The sequence below is a fragment of the Schistocerca gregaria genome, chromosome X (genome assembly GCF_023897955.1).
Source record: "Schistocerca gregaria isolate iqSchGreg1 chromosome X, iqSchGreg1.2, whole genome shotgun sequence".
NCBI lineage: Eukaryota > Metazoa > Arthropoda > Insecta > Orthoptera > Acrididae > Schistocerca > Schistocerca gregaria.
Window position 1 is genome coordinate 421,807,043 of NC_064931.1, and position 18,895 is coordinate 421,825,937.

Here is an 18,895-nt window from a genome sequence, read left to right on the forward strand (position 1 = left end):
CATATAAATAGCTGTGCCTTGATGGCAATTAATGACCATCCAAGTGTAGATGTATTATTCGTCCTAACTACTTAACTCCAGTGGGAATCTGAGAGAGGCTGTGAGCAATGGGGGTGATGGACAGATGACAGAGGACATACGTCTATAGTGCATGAGAATATATATGTGTGTGTGTGTGTGTGTGTGTGTGTGTGTGTGTGTGTGTGTGTGTTTGTGTTTTCCCCCGATTGCAATACATTATAGTTTTGAAGACTCATTAAAATAAACATTACATAAAATGAGAATGGAAATTTGCTGAGACAGCACAGTGTTTGTGGTACATAAAATTTATGGATTATAGTGATGATGAGGTAGATGCAGAAATACTTTATGTAATGTTTGATATTATCCATGTACATTTGAGATGTGATTTAATGACCAGGTAGTACATTATTTGATATAAATAGGGAGAGAGGTGAGATGCAGAAGTGGACTTTTATGTAGTCTGTGTGTGTGTGTGTGTGTGTGTGTGTGTGTGTGTGTGTGTGTGTGTGTGTGTGTGTGTGTGTGTGTGGGTGGGTGGGTGGGTGTGTGTGTGAGAGAGAGACAGAGAGAGAGAGAGAGGGGGGGGGGGGGGGGGGGGAAGAAAGGGTAGTGAAGGGCATAAACCTGCAAAATTTTTTAGCAAATATCCTTGAATATGCCACCAGTTGAAGTGACACTTGCATGTTGTTTTGACACTGAAATATTGTAGTACTGACATTTATCTTTGAACATAATGTAATATTACACAATTCGGAGACAAATATCTTTGAACATGACACATTTTTATGCAATTCAAGTGAAACTTACATAATGTTTTTGTAAATAGTGTATATCTTTGAACATGACACCGTTTTAATACAGTTCAAGTAATTGTCTGCTTCATTTTAATATGTGCTAAAGTACTAGATGTGGCAGGGAAATGAGGTAGGAAGTATTACTGGGACAAGTTCTGCCACCTTGCATTTTTTTCAGTTTAGGCACACAGTGTCTCATGACAGACAAAGGTCACAGCTTATTAAATTTATTTGAATTTTGTGGAAATTGATTTGTGCAACAAATCAAAAGTCATTTCTGTTTTGAAATATTTTCATTTTGTATGCGTCTAGAGATCAGAAAATATCTAATTAAAATATTTATTTCTGTTAATTGTTTATATTAAACTTAACTTATAAATTTGAGAACTAATAGAATTTAAATTTTCTTTGTTAGGTTGAACTGTCAATGATAGGACCTATACAGCATGCATCACAAGAGGAGGAAGTTCTGCAAAACAAACACCTGAATAATTCCCAAGTAAGTAAAAACTTTCAGAACATAACATATTGTTTCTGTACATACTGCTGGAGCTGTACTGGGAAGCTTAACTGCTGTAGGTGCTATTTGGAAGAGCTGGAACACATTTCAGTGGTGACAGAATAGTTGTCTAACAGGGAACCCCTTGATAGAAAGGTCACAAGTTATCTGTGGTGAGGCTTATCTGAAAGTGCTGTTTTAAAATTTATAATTTATAAAAATAAAAATATTAGCTACTAATGACTCACCATGTGCTTTGGAGAGTGACAGAAATGTGTGGGAGATGCAGAGATCAACCTCCAATGAAATCTATGTATTAAACACAAAAAAACAGATGTTGTTGACATTCAAGAAATGTTCAAAGTAAACCATTAACTTGCACCATAAAGACAAAATTAAAAATGGCACCACACAGTGATAACAAAGGTTGACACTATCAAGATTGAAGGTGAACTCCTTGGAGGCTACAAACTGTGGAGGACATTTAGCTAAGTACCCATTCTTAAGAAATGCATAATGAAATGTGTTGGTGTAATGGGGTTATGAGAACTGTTGGAATGTGATGGCATGCAATTGAATGTGAAACAGTCTGTTGTGAAGCTTATTGCAAAACTGGTTATCATTTAAGGTATATCTGTAGATAGTACAATAATATGTTTTATAGGCACAAAAAACAAACATGCAGAGGCTGAATTTGTCCAGTGGCTCAGGTGGTATGAATTGCAACATCATACACTTTTCAGCAATGAGGGTTTGCTCTAAAGAGTATAATTTATATTCACAGATCAGGAATCAAGACAGAAAAAGCAATTTTGGACAGTTATTGGCTAAAAGCAGTGCTCAGAGCATCAGTGTAGTTCTCTTACAACCATTTTCCCATTCTTACTTGCTGTGATGTATCTATTCGCTACTGGCAATGCAAGATCTTGCACACAAAAAGTTTCAAAGGGGGCAGAGCACCTCCAACTTCTCACATCACAATACATAACTTTCCAGCCAATTTACTATCCAAATTAACAGTTGACATAAAAATATACGAATGCGTTAAGGGCCGGATGTTAATTGATCTTGATACAACATTCTCGGTACCTCTGGTTTCCTGTGTCCCTTTCATATACATTCCCTCTTCAAATCCTGATTGGTTGGAGTTGAAAATAAATTCCTTATTGAATGATGGGTTATGTTTGTTTTTCTTATCTGCAAATTTTGGAACCAATTCCACAGTTTGCTGGCATTGTCGCCAAAGATGACGCTTTGTTCAAAATTTCATTATCTTACACTTTTCAGTTTTGTATCACTGTCTTGTGTCATGCAACCATTACACTGCTTCCCTTGAAATCACTGTAATCTATGTCATGTGCAGTTTGATGTGCATAAGATAGTAGATCACTATCATGAACATCCTATAAATTGTATGGAGCATCCTCTGTGTGTGAACGCCAGTTTTTTGTAACAAGAGCACCTTCTCCTTCCCATAACATCCATAGTTTTTCTTATACACTGCACAGTCGGCCACCCATAACCTTCCATGTACATAGTTATGTTTAGTACCAGCACTTTTGACAACAATTGTCCTTTACTATATTTCACTGGAGACAAGATTTGTGGCTCCTGGTCTGACAAGTATAAACTACATAGCATGGCACCTCCTCCAGTATCACTTGCACTTGTTGACAATGTATTTTCATCATTGCCCTTGTCATGTACATTGTTCAGAGAGCTGAGCTTATATGACACCACACGTTCCACTTACTGTTCTTACAGAAACATTAATATTTCATTGTCCACTTCTGTCTCACTCTGTGAAACTGCATGGATCCCTTTCTGACAAAATATCAACTTTGGCAACTGTTATTGTATATATAATTCAATGTTTACTTGTTAATAATTTCCATTACACTGTATCAACACCACTAGCACTGTAGCAATGTTGTGAGTTGCTCATTGACTAACCAGTTAAACTATACTCTGTAGCCCCATGCTGTTCTCACCATTGGTTGCCTCCAGTCCCGCCCCCTATTACCATTAGCATCCAGTTTCGTTGTTCCATTATATACAGTATGTGGGTTTTTGAATGCCATAAACATCATTGGACTTCTGCAGCCTCACATTCTAGGGGTTCCTTTAAGTACATTTGTAAGGAATACATAGCTATGCAAACTCTAACCAGTGGAAAGTGAAGTTGCAGAGTAGAAGAGCATTTCTATCAACATTGAGAAAGTTGTAAAGGCCAGCTGCACTTGACAATAAATGACTGTGATGAACACAAGGACAATTTTTGCAAGAAATAGTCCTTTTTAAACATCACAAGTAATTCTGAAACGTGTAAGGAAGCTTCATATGAATATGAAGCCTCCTATTATTCTGACATGTCTTGTGTCTAATGCCAGCCAATCAGGTTGTATGAAAGAGCTGTGAGAAAACCACATTTTATCATTTTAGGGGGAAAAAAGACAGTGTCTGTTGTGCAATCAATTAATGTTATGACACAGTCATATACAACAATGACAGTGATATGCATGAGTGGATTACTGTTCTGCAGTTTTATATCTGTCTTTGGGAACCTTAAGGCATAGTAGGACCAAAAATAAAGACAGGACTATTTAGTGGCAAAAATCTTGTGATTGACCTATAAAATGTTTGGAAAAACAAGAACGAATAATTTTCAAAATTATATGTGAAATGCAGAAATTAATTCATTGCTTTTGTTGGACTTTTGACCTGGGCATAACAATACCTCTGTCTTGCAGGAGGACAACAGAAAGAGTGTTGATATAATTCAGATTCCCCCAGAAGAACTAATGTGATTTTCACTAAAGAAATTGTTTGACTGTGGAAAAGATTTGTAAGGAAATATTCACGCAATATACTTTCCTATAGCTCTTCATCATTTGATGTTTATCAGAACAGTATTTTTAAACTTCAGTCATTTGTGCATTATCAGCTTGCAACAGCACATTTTACAATGTGCAGTAATTATACCCACTATGCAGCGCAGTAAGCAGAGCAACAGCCATGACCATCTCTTACTCCCCCATAATTCTGTCATAGTGAAAGTAGTTGTTCCTGTTACATGCTGAAAGCCATAATTGTTCTATTTTGAGGTACGTCTCATGTAAAGAAAATGTTTGTTTCCATTGTTCAAATGTCACTACTTTATTGTGTTGACTATGAGTATCATTGTTACTAAAATATACATTTATCAAAAGTTATCATACAAAATGTACTTGAGGGACTGTTGTGAAATGATGTATGTGTAAACAAATATTTCCTTTCAAGAAATTAAAGTCACAATTGACAGAAGTAATCTGTAATGTAACATCAAACACTGCCTTGATTTTTTTTCCTCTGCTAGTCTGCTTTGCAAGAATTACATATGCAACAATTTAGCTGTCGATACTAATATTAATGATATGTTACTCTTTTCATATGGATTAGGTGCATCAAATTCACTTGTGTCACTCCAGATAATAGCACTTGATTGTTGTATGTTGTTCTGTCCCAGCTGAGGAAGGGCTGTGCAAACTGCTTTCATTAGCAGTTCTCTCTGTGGCGAAAATGAGTAACTTCAACAATTAAAAAAAAAAATACTTGCACACACCTTAGCAACTTAAGTTTTGACAATGCATTTCCTTCATTTTATATTTCCTGCAAAACTTTCAAGGTAGGTTTCAAACATGTCACATTGAACCACTCCCATGTCAGTATGTTCACAAGAGAGTACTACAGTCTGGTTATGAGATCCTGTTGGAAGTGACTATAGAATGGTCTGTCAGGATGGTACAGGGGTTGAACAAAACTACCAAAACATCACAGTAAATGCATGTCTGAACAAAAATGCAGATGTCAGCCAACCATATAGGCTGTGCTGTTGTATTTGACCATGAACAGCACCTGTACATTGTGCTCAATATGTTGTAAGGTTCAGTTGGTGTCAGGAAAGTGTTCCATGTAGTTGTGCATGTATTATTTCAGAGCTGACAGAATTTGAACACGTCCAAATTGCTGGTACATGTATGATGGGTGCTTCTGTAACCAAGAGAGCTGCAGTGTTTTGGGTTTCAAGGGACACCATATCAAAGATTTATAACCAATGCAAGGAAAGTGGAAAAACATCATTCACTAAGTCACTAAGTGGACAAAAAAGGGTATTTAGTGATTATGACACATGATCATGAAAGAGGATTGTGACAGGAATCCAATGTCTTATAGTGTGCAGATAAAATTAAAGCTATATCTTTTCCTTATATCATCATGGCGATTGTTTCTCCCTATGTAGATTGGTATCAACAAAATATTTTCACATTCAGAGTAGAAAGTTGTTGATTGAAATTTTGTGAGCAGATTGTGCCGCAATGAGAAATTCCTTTGTTTCAGTGGTGTCCACCACAAATCCTGCATCATTTCAGTGACAATCTCTTCCCTGTTTCATAATAAGACAAGATGTGCTTCCTTTCCTTGGACTTTCTCAAAATACTCTGTCAATCCTGTCTGGCAAGACCCTACAACACAAAGCAGTATTCTGAAAGAGGCTGGACCAGCATAGTGTAGGCAGTCTCTTTAGTAGATCTGTTACATTTTCTAAGTGTCCTAACAATTAAACTCAGTCTATGGTTAGCCTTGCGCACAACAGTTTCTATGTGTTCCTACCAATTTAAGTTTTTCATATATGTAATTCCTACATTTTTAGTTGAATTTATGGCCTTCAGATTTGACTGATTTATCACGTAACCTAAGTTTAATTGATTCCTTTTAGCACCCATCTGGATGACCTCATACTTTCCATTATTTAGGGTCAATTTCCAGTTTCTGAACCATATAAATATACGTTCTAATTGATTTTGCAATGTGTTTTGATCTTACGAAGTCTTTATTATTCGATAAATGGCAGTATCATCTGTAAACAACCTAAGATAACTGATCAGATTGTCCCCTAAATCATGTATATAGACAAGGAACAGCAAAGGGCCAATAACACTACATTGGGGAATGTCAGAAATCACTTCTGTTTTACTCAATGACTTTCCATCTATTACTATGAACTGTGACCTCTCTGACAGGAAATCAAGAATTCAATCACATAATTGAGACTATATTCCATAAGCAAGCAATTTCACTACAAGCCACTCATGTGGTACAGTGTCAAAAGCCTTCTGGAAATCTAGAAGTACAGAATCAATTTGACATCCCTTGTCAATGACACTCAAAAATTTTTTCACACAAGTAAGGAGCTAGTTCTGTTTTGCAAGAGCAATGCTTTTTAAATCTGTGTGGACAGTGTCAATACATCATTTCCTTTGAGGTAATTCATAATGTTTGAACCCAATACAAGTTCCCAGATCCTGCTGCATATCGATGTTAATGATATGGGTCTGTAATTTAGTGGATTAGTCTTACTACCTTTCTTGAATACTGGTGTGACCAGTGCAGCTTTCCAGTCTTTGTGTACTGAACTTTCATTGATTATACGGTTGAAGAAGATTGTTAAGTATGGAGCTATAGTATCAGCATATTCCAAAAGGAACCTACCTGGTATACAGTGTGGACTAGAAGACTTGCTTTTGGTAAGTGACTAAAGTTGCTTTACTGCTCCAAGGATATCTACTTCTACATTACTTGTGCTGGCAGCTGTTCTTGGTTCAAATTCTGAAATATTTACTTTATCTTCTTTGGCGAAGGAATTTTGGAAGGCTATGTTTAGTAACTTCACTTTGGCAGCACTGTCATCAATAGTGTTTCCATATTTCTCTTGAACCTCTGTACATTGCTTAATAATGATATCTTCTACTCTCAATAATGTCTGCTATACTACAATGGGTAAGCTCTATGTATGTTGTAACTAATGACATTTTTTTTTTCCTTTCATGAGGTCTTTTCTTTCTATTCTTTACCTAGGTATTCTTTACCCCGGGTATCACGGGGATGTCAACCTCGTCCCGTCTGTCCCCAGATCGGTCCGCCGCTGTGGTTGCCCCAGTTGCTGCCCGCAGTGGGGCTGAGCCCTCGCCTGTGGTTGATTGGGAGGTCGTTCCAAGGCGTGGCAGGCAGCGAAAGGCGTCCCCGGAGGCTGATCAGAAAGCCTCCCCGGTGCGTCTGACAAACCGGTTTCAGGCACTGTCTCTGGCTGAGCCAGATGCAGCCGCCTGCCCTGTTTCAGAGGATCATTCTCAGCCTTCAAGGTCCGGGCAAGCGCAGAGGGTGGGCTTACTGGTAGTTGGGAGCTCCAATGTTAGGCGCGTAATGGGGCCCCTTAGGGATACGGCGGCTAAGGAGGGGAAGAAATCCAGTGTGCACTCCGTGTGCATTCCGGGAGGAGTCATTCCTGATCTGGAAAGGGTTCTTCCGGATGCCATGAAGAGCACAGGGTGCAACCAGCTGCAGGTGGTGGCACATGTCGGCACTAATGACGTGTGTCGCTTTGGATCTGAGGAAATTCTCTCTGGATTCCAGCGGCTATCTGATTTGGTGAAGGCTGCCGGTCTTGCTTACGAGATGAAGGCAGAGCTCACCATCTGCAGCATCGTTGACAGAACCGACTGCGGACCTTTGGCGCAGAGCCGGGTGGAGGGTCTGAATCAGAGGCTCAGACGGTTTTTCGACCGTATTGGCTGCAGATTCCTAGACTTGCGCCATAGGGTGATGGGGTTTCGGGTTCCGCTGAATAGGTCAGGAGTTCACTACACTCAGCTGGCGGCTACACGGGTAGCGGAGGCTGTGTGGCGTGGACTGGGCGGTTTTTTAGGTTAGAAGGCCTCGGGAAAGTGCGGGATGGGCTGCAATGTCAAAGGGTGCTTGGCAATTACAGGACGTGCTTGGATCAAGGAACAGTCGGAATTTTAGTTGTAAATTGTTGTAGTTGCGCTGGAAAAGTCCCTGAGCTTCAAGCGCTAATAGAAAGCACAGAAGCTGATATCGTTATAGGTACAGAAAGCTGGCTAAAGCCTGAAATAAGTTCTGCAGAAATTTTTACGAAGTCTCAGACGGTGTTCAGGAAAGATAGATTAGGCAGAATTGGTGGTGGAGTGTTTGTGTCTGTCAGTAGTGGTTTATCTTGTAGTGAAGTCGAAGTAGATACTCCGTGCGAATGGGTGTGGGTGGAGGTTATACTTAACAGCCGAATTAAGTTAATAATTGGCTCCTTCTACCGACCCCCAGACTCCGATGATACAGTTGCGGAACAGTTCAGAGAAAGTTTGAGTCTCGTAACAAATAAATACCCCACTCATACGGTTATAGTTGGTGGGGACTTCAACCTACCCTCGGTATGTTGGCAAAAATACTTGTTCAAAACCGGTGGTAGGCAGAAAATATCTTCCGAGATTGTCCTAAATGCTTTCTCCGAAAATTATTTCGAGCAGTTAGTCCACGAACCCACGCGAATTGTAAATGGTTGCGAAAATACACTTGACCTCTTGGCCACAAACAATCCAGAGCTGATAAAGAGCATCATGACTGATACAGGGATTAGTGATCACTAGAAGCCTTCCTAAAAGACAATTTCCATTCCTTCCGAACTGACTATGCGAATGTAGACGAGATGTGGCTCAAATTCAAAGATATAGTAGCAACAGCAATTGAGATATTCATACCTCATAAATTGGTAAGAGATGGAACGGATCCCCCGTGGTACACAAAAAAGGTCCGAACGCTGTTGCAGAGGCAACGGAAAAAGCATGCGAAGTTCAGAAGAACGCGAAATCCTGAAGATGGGCTAAAATTTACAGACGCGCGAAATTTGGCACGTACTTCGATGCGAGATGCCTTTAATAGGTTCCACAACGAAACATTGTCTCGAAATTTGGTAGAAAATCCGAAGAAATTCTGGTCGTATGTAAAGTACACAAGCGGCAAGACGCAGTCAATACCTTCGCTGCGCAGTGCCGATGGTACTGTTATCAACGACTGTGCCGCTAAAGCGGAGTTATTGAACGCAGTTTTCCGAAATTCCTTCACCAGGGAAGACGAATGGAATATTCCAGAATTTGAAACACGAACTTCTGCTAGCATGAGTTTCTTAGAAGTAGATACCTTAGGGGTTGCAAAGCAACTCAAATCGCTTGATACGGGCAAGTCTTCAGGTCCAGATTGTATACCGATTAGGTTCCTTTCAGATTACGCTGATACTATAGCTCCCTACTTAGCACTCATATACAACCGCTCGCTCACCGATAGATCTGTACCTACAGATTGGAAAATTGCGCAGGTCGCACCAGTGTTCAAGAAGGGTAGTAGGAGTAATCCATTTAACTACAGACCTATATCATTGACGTCGGTTTGCAGTAGGGTTTTGGAGCATATACTGTATTCAAACATTATGAATCACCTCGAAGGGAACGATCTATTGACACGTAATCAGCATGGCTTCAGAAAACATCGCTCTTGTGCAACGCAGCTAGCTCTATATTCGCACGAAGTAATGGCCGCTATCGACAGGGGATCTCAAGTTGATTCCGTATTTCTAGATTTCCGGAAAACATTTGACACCGTTCCTCACAAGAGACTTCTAATCAAGCTGCGGAGCTATGGGGTATCGTCTCAGTTGTGCGACTGGATTCGTGATTTCCTGTCAGGAAGGTCACAGTTCGTAGTAATAGACGGCAAATCATCGAGTAAAACTGAAGTGATATCAGGTGTTCCCCAGGGAAGCATCCTGGGACCTCTACTGTTCCTGATCTATATAAATGACCTGGGTGACAATCTGAGCAGTTCTCTTAGACTGTTCGCAGATGATGCTGTAATTTACAGTCTAGTAAGGTCATCCGAAGACCAGTATCAGCTGCAAAGCGATTTAGAAAAGATTGCTGTATGGTGTGTCAGGTGGCAGTTGACGCTAAATAACGAAAAGTGTGAGATGATCCACATGAGTTCCAAAAGAAATCCGTTGGAATTCGATTACTCGATAAATAGTACAATTCTCAGGGCTGTCAATTCAACTAAGTACCTGGGTGTTAAAATTACTAACAACTTCAGTTGGAAGGACCACATAGATAATATTGTCGGGAAGCCGAGCCAAAGGTTGCGTTTCATTGGCAGGACACTTAGAAGATGCAACAAGTCCACTAAAGAGACAGCTTACACTACACTCGTTCGTCCTCTGTTAGAATATTGCTGCGCGGTGTGGGATCCTTACCATTTGGGATTGACGGAGGACATCGAGAGGGTGCAAAGAAGGGCAGCTCGTTTTGTATTATCGCGTTATAGGGGAGAGAGTGTGGCAGATATGATACACGAGTTGGGATGGAAGTCATTACAGCATAGACGTTTTTCGTCGCGGCGAGACCTTTTTACGAAATTTCAGTCACCAACTTTCTCTTCCGAATGCGAAAATATTTTGTTGAGCCCAACCTACATAGGTAGGAATGATCATCAAAATAAAATAAGAGAAATCAGAGCTCAAACAGAAAGGTTTAGGTGTTTGTTTTTCCCGCTCGCTGTTCGGGAGTGGAATAGTAGAGAGATAGTATGATTGTGGTTCGATGAACCCTCTGCCAAGCACTTAAATGTGAATTGCAGAGTAGTCATGTAGATGTAGATGTAGATACCAAATTCTTTCACCACAGGTATGATGAGAAGATAACTCATTCTTCTTGAACCTGAAAGTACTTGTATCAATGTATTCAGTATTGATTAATGGATTTGTCATCGAATTTGCAACCTCTTATGCCCTTACAAGAGACTTTGTGTGATTATGGTGAGAGCTGTGTATATTGTGGTTTGTCTTATATATGAACACACAATGAAGAGCAAAACCAGAATTAGAGTGCTGTAAACTAGATTTAGGAGAGATTGTGTTCCCAGCCTCTTTGGTGAGACTGATGAAGCAATAATTTAAAACAGTTGTTATATTAATAGTGTGCATGTAATATTTTAATATTTGTTAGAGTACAGATTTCTGTTGTATACTTATGTATTCACCTACTGGTCCTGTATGGGTCATCATTTTGGTATTACCTTTTTCCTCTTGAAGCAGTGAAAACAAATCTTCGGTCCATTTTTGATCTGTCCACCTGAACAAAAAACCTACTCATCGGTTGTTGAGGCATCCTCAGTTTTTCTATTTCCTTTCATGTCTTGCTGCCATAATTCAAAACTCAGAAAATAAAAATTGCTTTTGAGGCATGAAAAAAACATTGTTTTGACACTATTTAGTTTACAACAGTCACTTCATGCTTTTATACTATTCCATTTACTTACTTCTTTTGCTGTTTAGCAAGTCGTTGTCTCCAGTTGCTGCACATCAATCTGTTTTTCAACATTGTTGTTAATTTATTCTATTTTCTTCGTAACTGGATTATATGTTGTTTTAGTCTAGTAATTAATTTGCAACTACTGTTTTGAAGTTTACTCTAGTGCATTTGTGTAATAATTGTTGAAATTTGTGGACAAAATGAGCGTGATTTAGATATGTTCGACAAACACTTGTTTCTCCCTCACCTTCAAAGTTTAGACCTCTTGCTGCTGCGGACATGCATACACATCCAGCTCCTCCATTTCTCATGTGCTGTGGACATGCATACCTATGCTGGTTGGGTTTTCCTCTGGTGCTATTAAATATCTGTATTCATCATGAGTAGCCATCCTCTGTTGGAACTCTTTTTCTACAGCTTTTCACATCCTCATCTCTGTTCAGTATGTGAATGGAGCATGGGAATCTTGCACCAGGATTCAATAGATGAGGGCTTTCAAATGACACTACTGTATGGGCTTTAATTTCTGTGATTTGCTCACCATTATCATTTTGCGGTTCTTATGTCGAAGCAAGTAATACTATGTCCATCTTACATTACAACACTAACCTTCTGTGTTATACACAACATCTGTCACGTAGTATCTGTCACTATTAAGCCTCTCCTCAAAGCTCTGGTGCATATTAAAACATCTTGTGATGAAATATGCTGCACTTCCTTGCAGCTTCTCTCTCTCTCTCCCTATCTCCGTCCCTCCTTCCCTCCCTCCCTCCCTCCCTCCCTCCCTCCCTCTCTTTTCTGTTAATACTGATTGCTAAGTGTCCCAAACTAATCAACAGTATTCAAGAACAGGCCAACAAGTATTTTTGTATGCCACTTCTTCCATGTATAAATAAAATTTCCTTAAGATTCTGCATTGAATCTCTGCCTGGCATCTGCTTTTCTTGCAATTTGTTTTATGTGATCATTCCACTTTGGGTCATGCCACTTCTCAGAAGCTTTTGGTGTTTAATGTTTCCATTGACTTTTTGCTGATAATTTAATCAATGAATAATGGTTCTTTTTCTCTATTTCCACCTTTGTATTACATTTATTTATATTCAGAGGCAACTGCCATTTCCCACTCCAATCATTGATCCACAGCAGGTCTTTCTGAATTTTGCTGCAGTCATCTAACACTGCAAACCCACTGTAGACAACAATACCATCTGCAGGAAGCCTCATAGGTACTCTGATCTTAGCTGCTAGATCAACTATGTGTACTGTACACTGTGATGGCCTCATAACACTTCCATGAGGTACTTAAAAAATTACTTTTACATATCTCAGTTCCATCCCATTAAGAATAATGTGTTGAATTCTGTCTCTTGGGAAATCCTGACTCCAATTGCAAATGTGGTTCAATATTTGGTATTCTCTTATTTTGTTGACTAAATTTCAATGTGGAACTGCCGAATGCCTAGTGCTTTCACTACCTGATAGTATTCATCTAAATCATAAAAGCCCTTTTTGTTGCTTATCACATCACTGCTGATGTCTATCTTCACAGAAACGGTGCATTTCTTTGCCAATTTTGATTTAAAGGAAAATTTTACAAATGCATTAATGCAGTATTGCCTATATTGAATAGAAATGCGGGCAGATTTGAAGCAATTTTCACAATTTTCCCTTCGCTGGATGTTAGTTTTGGAGCATATATCCTAATGAGACTACTGAAACATTTCTTAACATTTTGAATAAAAGCACCCAAACAATGCCCCCACAAATCACGTTTACTCATATTGGTATAAATAGGGAGTGTGGGTGCAGAATTGGCTGTCTAACACCAATGTGTGTCATGCACACTCAGCTTCAAATGCTCACAGTATCATTACTTTTTGGAGTTCATGCCTAATATGTATATACATTTGAAATCTGGAATTTAAAAAAAATTCAAGTTTTTTCTACTGTCACTCATAACCTGGCACAAGGATCATCATCATCGACAAGAAGCCCTATCTTGTCAAGTTACATCCCCTCTCCCTTCTAAACTGCTCCTCAACATGACAATGATTTGCATCAAATGTGTGCACAGCAGAAGGCTAAATTTAATCATGAAGACAAAGGAGAAAATGAGAAATGACTGAGAAGCCACATTCTTATCTTGTTTTCTTCCATCAGAGCCATAAATCATTTCAGTAAATAGAGGGAGTAACAGCAACTGAAATGGGTGGCAAACATATATTGGTCAGTAGAAAAATGTAGCAGATGTCCATCACTCTGATTTCTTACAGATAATTTAGCTTTGAAGCATCTCTGCACCGAGCACTGTTTATTTATTTATTTTTAGTTTATTTTTTTATCTGTCCTTAGACCATTCAGTACAACAGTATCATATGTGTTAGATACATCACAGAAATAATATACAGCCCAGTCACACTAATTTGACCACTACCTGTGTTTCACATCAGCATGCAGTAACCACTTTCAGACAACAGGTGACAACACTAAAAGTGGAAGTTATATAATGTCTGGGGGACATGGAAAACAGTGCATGTGACTTCATATTTCGCAAATGGAGGGATTTATTTGACATCCATCCTTGTTTCACAATTTTTGCAGTACACCATGTTTCAGTCAAGTGCTTTGAAGTTTATTTCCTAAGAGTGCAACTGTAATTTTAAATGGAGACACATTCACTATTTCAGCTAATATCGAGACTCATTTAGTGTGTATAGTGACATTCTGTCTGATATTAGAACTTTTTGCTAAAGTTCATCAAATATTCTGAAAATACTGCCGTACTGCTTATGTAAAGGACATTTTTTCCAAAATAATGAAACAAAGCTCCTGCTACTTATTGTTTTGTAAGTCTGTATCTACAGTTTATCTGTTGGGTACCATCTGGCAGAACTTTTAAAATTGTTCAGATAAATGTGATATGTCTATAGCTTTGAAAAGTTATTAATAATTGATTACTGTTATGCAAAAATTTGATACTTGCATATGGCATGACATCATCAACTTCCAAACCAGATTACATTGCAAGGCCACATAAATTACCAAGTGATAAGTAATTGTGGATTACTTACCAAAATTATAGATATGCAACAGTCACTATGAATAATTTGAGAAGTTCTGGAAATTTGCATACATTAGGTTGAAATTACTTGGAGAATAATAAAATAAAAACTGTTAGCACTTATTTTACAATAAAATGTCCTCTTTAAGTTTCACCATGATATTTTCGAGTGTCCATTATATAATTGTTCAGTGTGGTGACCTGTGAGCTAGTTGCATTTAAAGCAGCAATCTTGATGTTTATCTCCTTGTGAAGTTCAGTTTGTTTTGCATATTATTACTTGCAGCATCCTGCTCGCCTTCTCTCTCTCTCTCTCATGTGTATATTGTGTTGTGTAGGTGTGTGTGTGTGTGTGTGTGTGTGTGTGTGTGTGTGTTTAATGCATATTTTAAGTAACTATTATCTAAGTTTCAGTGGATTACTTATTAGATAATTACTAACTAGATAGTTAATATACCAAAAATGTTATCTAATTGAAGTCATTGTTCTTATATATATTGCTCAATTTCATTTTCCATTGCACTGCCATTTTACCTGTTGGTAACTGACCTACTGTTTCACTATTCCCCATGTTACAAATCTAAAGCAATGCTTTTGCTCTTCAAAGCAATTAGTGGAGAATTTTTTTTGTTATATAGCTTGGAAGGTCTGTTGGATAAGTGTCAAACTATAAGTTCAAAAGTCCAATGTTGACAGTTCAACAATTTTTCTGTCAATTATTGCATATCTCACCCTTGACAATGATTCAAATATACTAAAAATTCCAAATTACGTCATAATTTGGAACCTCATTGGACTACAGGTCATCATCAGATCAGATTGAGAATGAGTTCTAAACTTTGAGGAAGTTGTAAGGCATACTATATGTAATAGGACTATACACTTTATTACTAATCAACTTGTGATTGGAGGGGAGGAGGGGAGCTTTAGCATATTTCTTACCGATAAAAGAAAAGAAAAGTGTTACTTGAGTAATTCCTTTCTGATGCTATTTTAAATATCTTGTGTACTCTGCCTTGGAACAGAAATTCCTTTCACTAATCCATTTACCTATTACAACTCAATAGTTGTGGGAGGACTATCATGTCACACAAGTCAGTGATGAATTGACAGCATCAAATCATTTCGCACAGTGATTAACTTTTTGTGTTTCTAATTCCTTCAACAGCGAACTCCAGTGGTAATAAAAAGGAAGTAAAAAGAAATACATTGAATAAAATGTACATAAACATAATACATTGTCAGGGGATATTGTTGTAGCTTATTGGATTAATCAGGTCCAAAATGATATAGTCGACTCATCACTGGCCAAACTGCATCATTCCAAAAAGTAGCCCCTTCTCTGGAGTTAATTAGCACTGTTTATGAGAATTTTTATTTTCATAGTGTCTAGCAGTAAATATCATGCAGATCTGAATCAACATGTCATACAACACAATGCATGGTTGGGAAGTTTGTTTTGAAGTAAGGCTATTCCTTCATGTCAGCCAGAGGTGGAATGGTCAGAATAGAGTCAAAATTATAACTGCCAAAGTAAGTGGATACAGACAAGACACAAAGTGAAAAATCTTAAAATGCAATTTCAGTGCATTGCTGTTGGTATCTAATAAGAAGTAATGGTTAACAAACCATAGCACTTAGTAAATATGCTAAATGTTTCTTATTACCTTATTCTGATATATTTCATTTTGCATCATGTGTAGATATTTCTGAAATTTCTGGGATCAGTAAATGCATTATTAAGTTCACTTGTAAATTTAATAATGATAGGATTTACATGTTTATTATTAGGTTGAAGAGCGAGGTGTAGCATCTATGCAAGAAGTTGCAAATTTGGAGGAGGAAAATGAAGGCGAACAGTCAACTTACTCAAAGGTAAGTTAGAAGTTTATTTTAATATTATTAGAAAATGAATTTTTTAAAAAAAATACAGGATGGGATAATGATAACATTATAAAAAGGAAATTTTCTACTCACCACATAGTGGAGATACTGAGTAGCAGATAGGCTCAATGAGAAGACTGTCTTTTTGTTGTGTCTATTTATGATACATCATTTCCACTGCATGGTGAGTAGCAACTTCCCTTTTCATTACATTAACATGCAATCTTGGCTAGATCACTTTAGTTATAAAGTAACAGTTGATATTGAGGAAATGCAGGACAGCAATTGTAAGACATTGTTTTATTTATACTTGAATAATAATTGTGAAATCCTGTAGACAGTAGATAGTAACAGGGTTGACAATCATATTTGCTTGAGATTTTTTGTCAAGTTAACAAAAATGTTCTTTGCTTTTATGGTAAAATTTGAAAGAAATTGATCACATATAATACTAGAAAAAAAAAAGATTGTAAGCTGGTTAATCCTTGATGAGGAAGGGAATTAATGACCCTCACAATAGTCTTTTGACAACTGAATAACATGATGATCTTTTATGAAAAATGTTCCTGTTCCAATTCAGGTATGAGGTCATTAAGTTTCGTATTGATAACTAACTCGCAACAGACAAACATTGTACCATAGTAAAATATGCTTTGTTGGGCATACTGTCAGAAAACCAGTCAGTGACATCAGAAGATATACACTGCCAATAAAAAGAGTAAAGTACCCAGAAGATCTGGTCAGTTTTCAATGTAACTTTGTACACATGCACTCCATCTATGGGTATGTATGTTATTAGTGTTACAGTTCTCTGTGATAGGTATAATGGTTACTAGAGATGTTTAGTTTCTTTTTGTTTGTTGCCTATCACTGGAATTTTGGATTTACCCTGGGTTGCAGGATCCCTATAGGGCTTCTTTTGAAGGATATATATCTGATCTTTCGTCATCTTGTGTTGGGGTCGAAATCTTCAACTTCATAAGCTTCATAAGTAACATCACACAACTGTCTTACAACCTTATAAGATTCAAAGTAGTGCCTGAGGAGCATTTCAGAGAGACCAACCTTCCGAACAGAAGTGAAGATCCAGACGAGGTCACCAGGCTCGTAGACAACAGGGTGGTGGCTCGCGTAATACATTTGGTGATCATTTTCTTGAGCCTGCAAATGTGGATTTGAGATAACTGCTTAGCTTCCTCAGCTTTGGTTACCACCTGGTTGATTTAGTCATCGTCCACTTCATCAGGATGTAACGGAAATACAGTGTCCATCGTCATAGTCGCCTCATGCCCATACACCAGGAAAAATGCCATAAATTCTGTGGTATCTTGTTTGGCAGTGTTGTAGGCAAACATCATAAAAGGTAGCACCTCATCCCAGTTGCTCTGCTCAACACTGACTAACATGAATAGCATGTTGTCCAAGGTCTTATTAAGGCATTCAGTAAGCCTGTTAGTTTGCTGATTGTAGGCAGTCGTCATGTGACTTTTTATCTCTGTCACAAAATTCAATTGAAAAACTTTTCCTCAATCCATAATTAATGACCTTGAGGTGCCGTGTTTTAATACAATATCTTCCATGATGAATTTGGCTATCTAGGGTGCTTCTGCTCTTTGTAATGCATAGCATGTCAGATAATCAGTGCAAACAATAATCCATCAACTGCCACTAGCAGACATTGGAAGAGGTGGTCAATCCCAACATGCTGGAAAGGCGTTTTGGCTGGTGGAATAGGTATGAGTGGCCCAGGTGGTTTCTGAGGAACTACCTTTCTCCTCTGGCACTCTCGACAGTGCGACACATAGTGATCGACACTCCTAAATAAACCTGGCCAGAAGAATCTCTTGCGGATTCTATCATATGTTTTAATAAATTCTAAATGTCCTACCTCATATATGTCATGAAATTTCAGTGGAATATCTAAGCACATGTGTTTAGGAATCACTGGTAGCCACCTCTTTACCTTAAATTGTCTTTTCACATCATCTGACCGATTTACGGCAAGTATAATTTGAGATATTTGGGCATCCTTCTTCTGCTCATCAGAGAGATTCTGGAGTGCAGTGAGATGGTCACTAACTTCATCAAAGTCTTGATGGTGTTGCACAGGGTTTCTTGAGATACAGTCAGCATCTTGGTGTTTTCTTCCATTTTTATACACTATGGTTATATCATACTCTTGAAGACATAGTGTTCACCTGGCGAGTCATCCTGATGGATCCTTAAGACCTGTCAACCAACAAAGTGAATGATGGTCTGTGACAACTGTGAATGGCCTTCCATAGAGATACTGTCAAAATTTGCACATGGCCCAGATCACAGCAATACATCCTCTTTCTGTAGTTGAGTAGTTCCTCTTGCCTTTTCTAAGTGTTCTAGAAGCATAGGCTATAATCTTCTCTCTTCCATCCGAAATTTGCACCAGAACAGCACTGATACCATACCC

At 38.2% G+C, this 18,895-nt stretch overlaps 1 protein-coding gene across 1 annotated transcript in view; it reads left to right on the forward strand.

Moving 5' to 3' along the window:
• LOC126298111 (uncharacterized) overlaps nt 1–18,895 on the forward strand; it is a 318,107-nt gene that overhangs the window by 235,355 nt on the left and 63,857 nt on the right. Inside the window, exons 4-5 of the mRNA XM_049989432.1 lie at nt 1,234–1,317; nt 16,357–16,440. Coding sequence (XP_049845389.1) covers nt 1,234–1,317; nt 16,357–16,440 — 168 coding nt within the window. The remainder of the gene's footprint in view (nt 1–1,233; nt 1,318–16,356; nt 16,441–18,895) is intronic.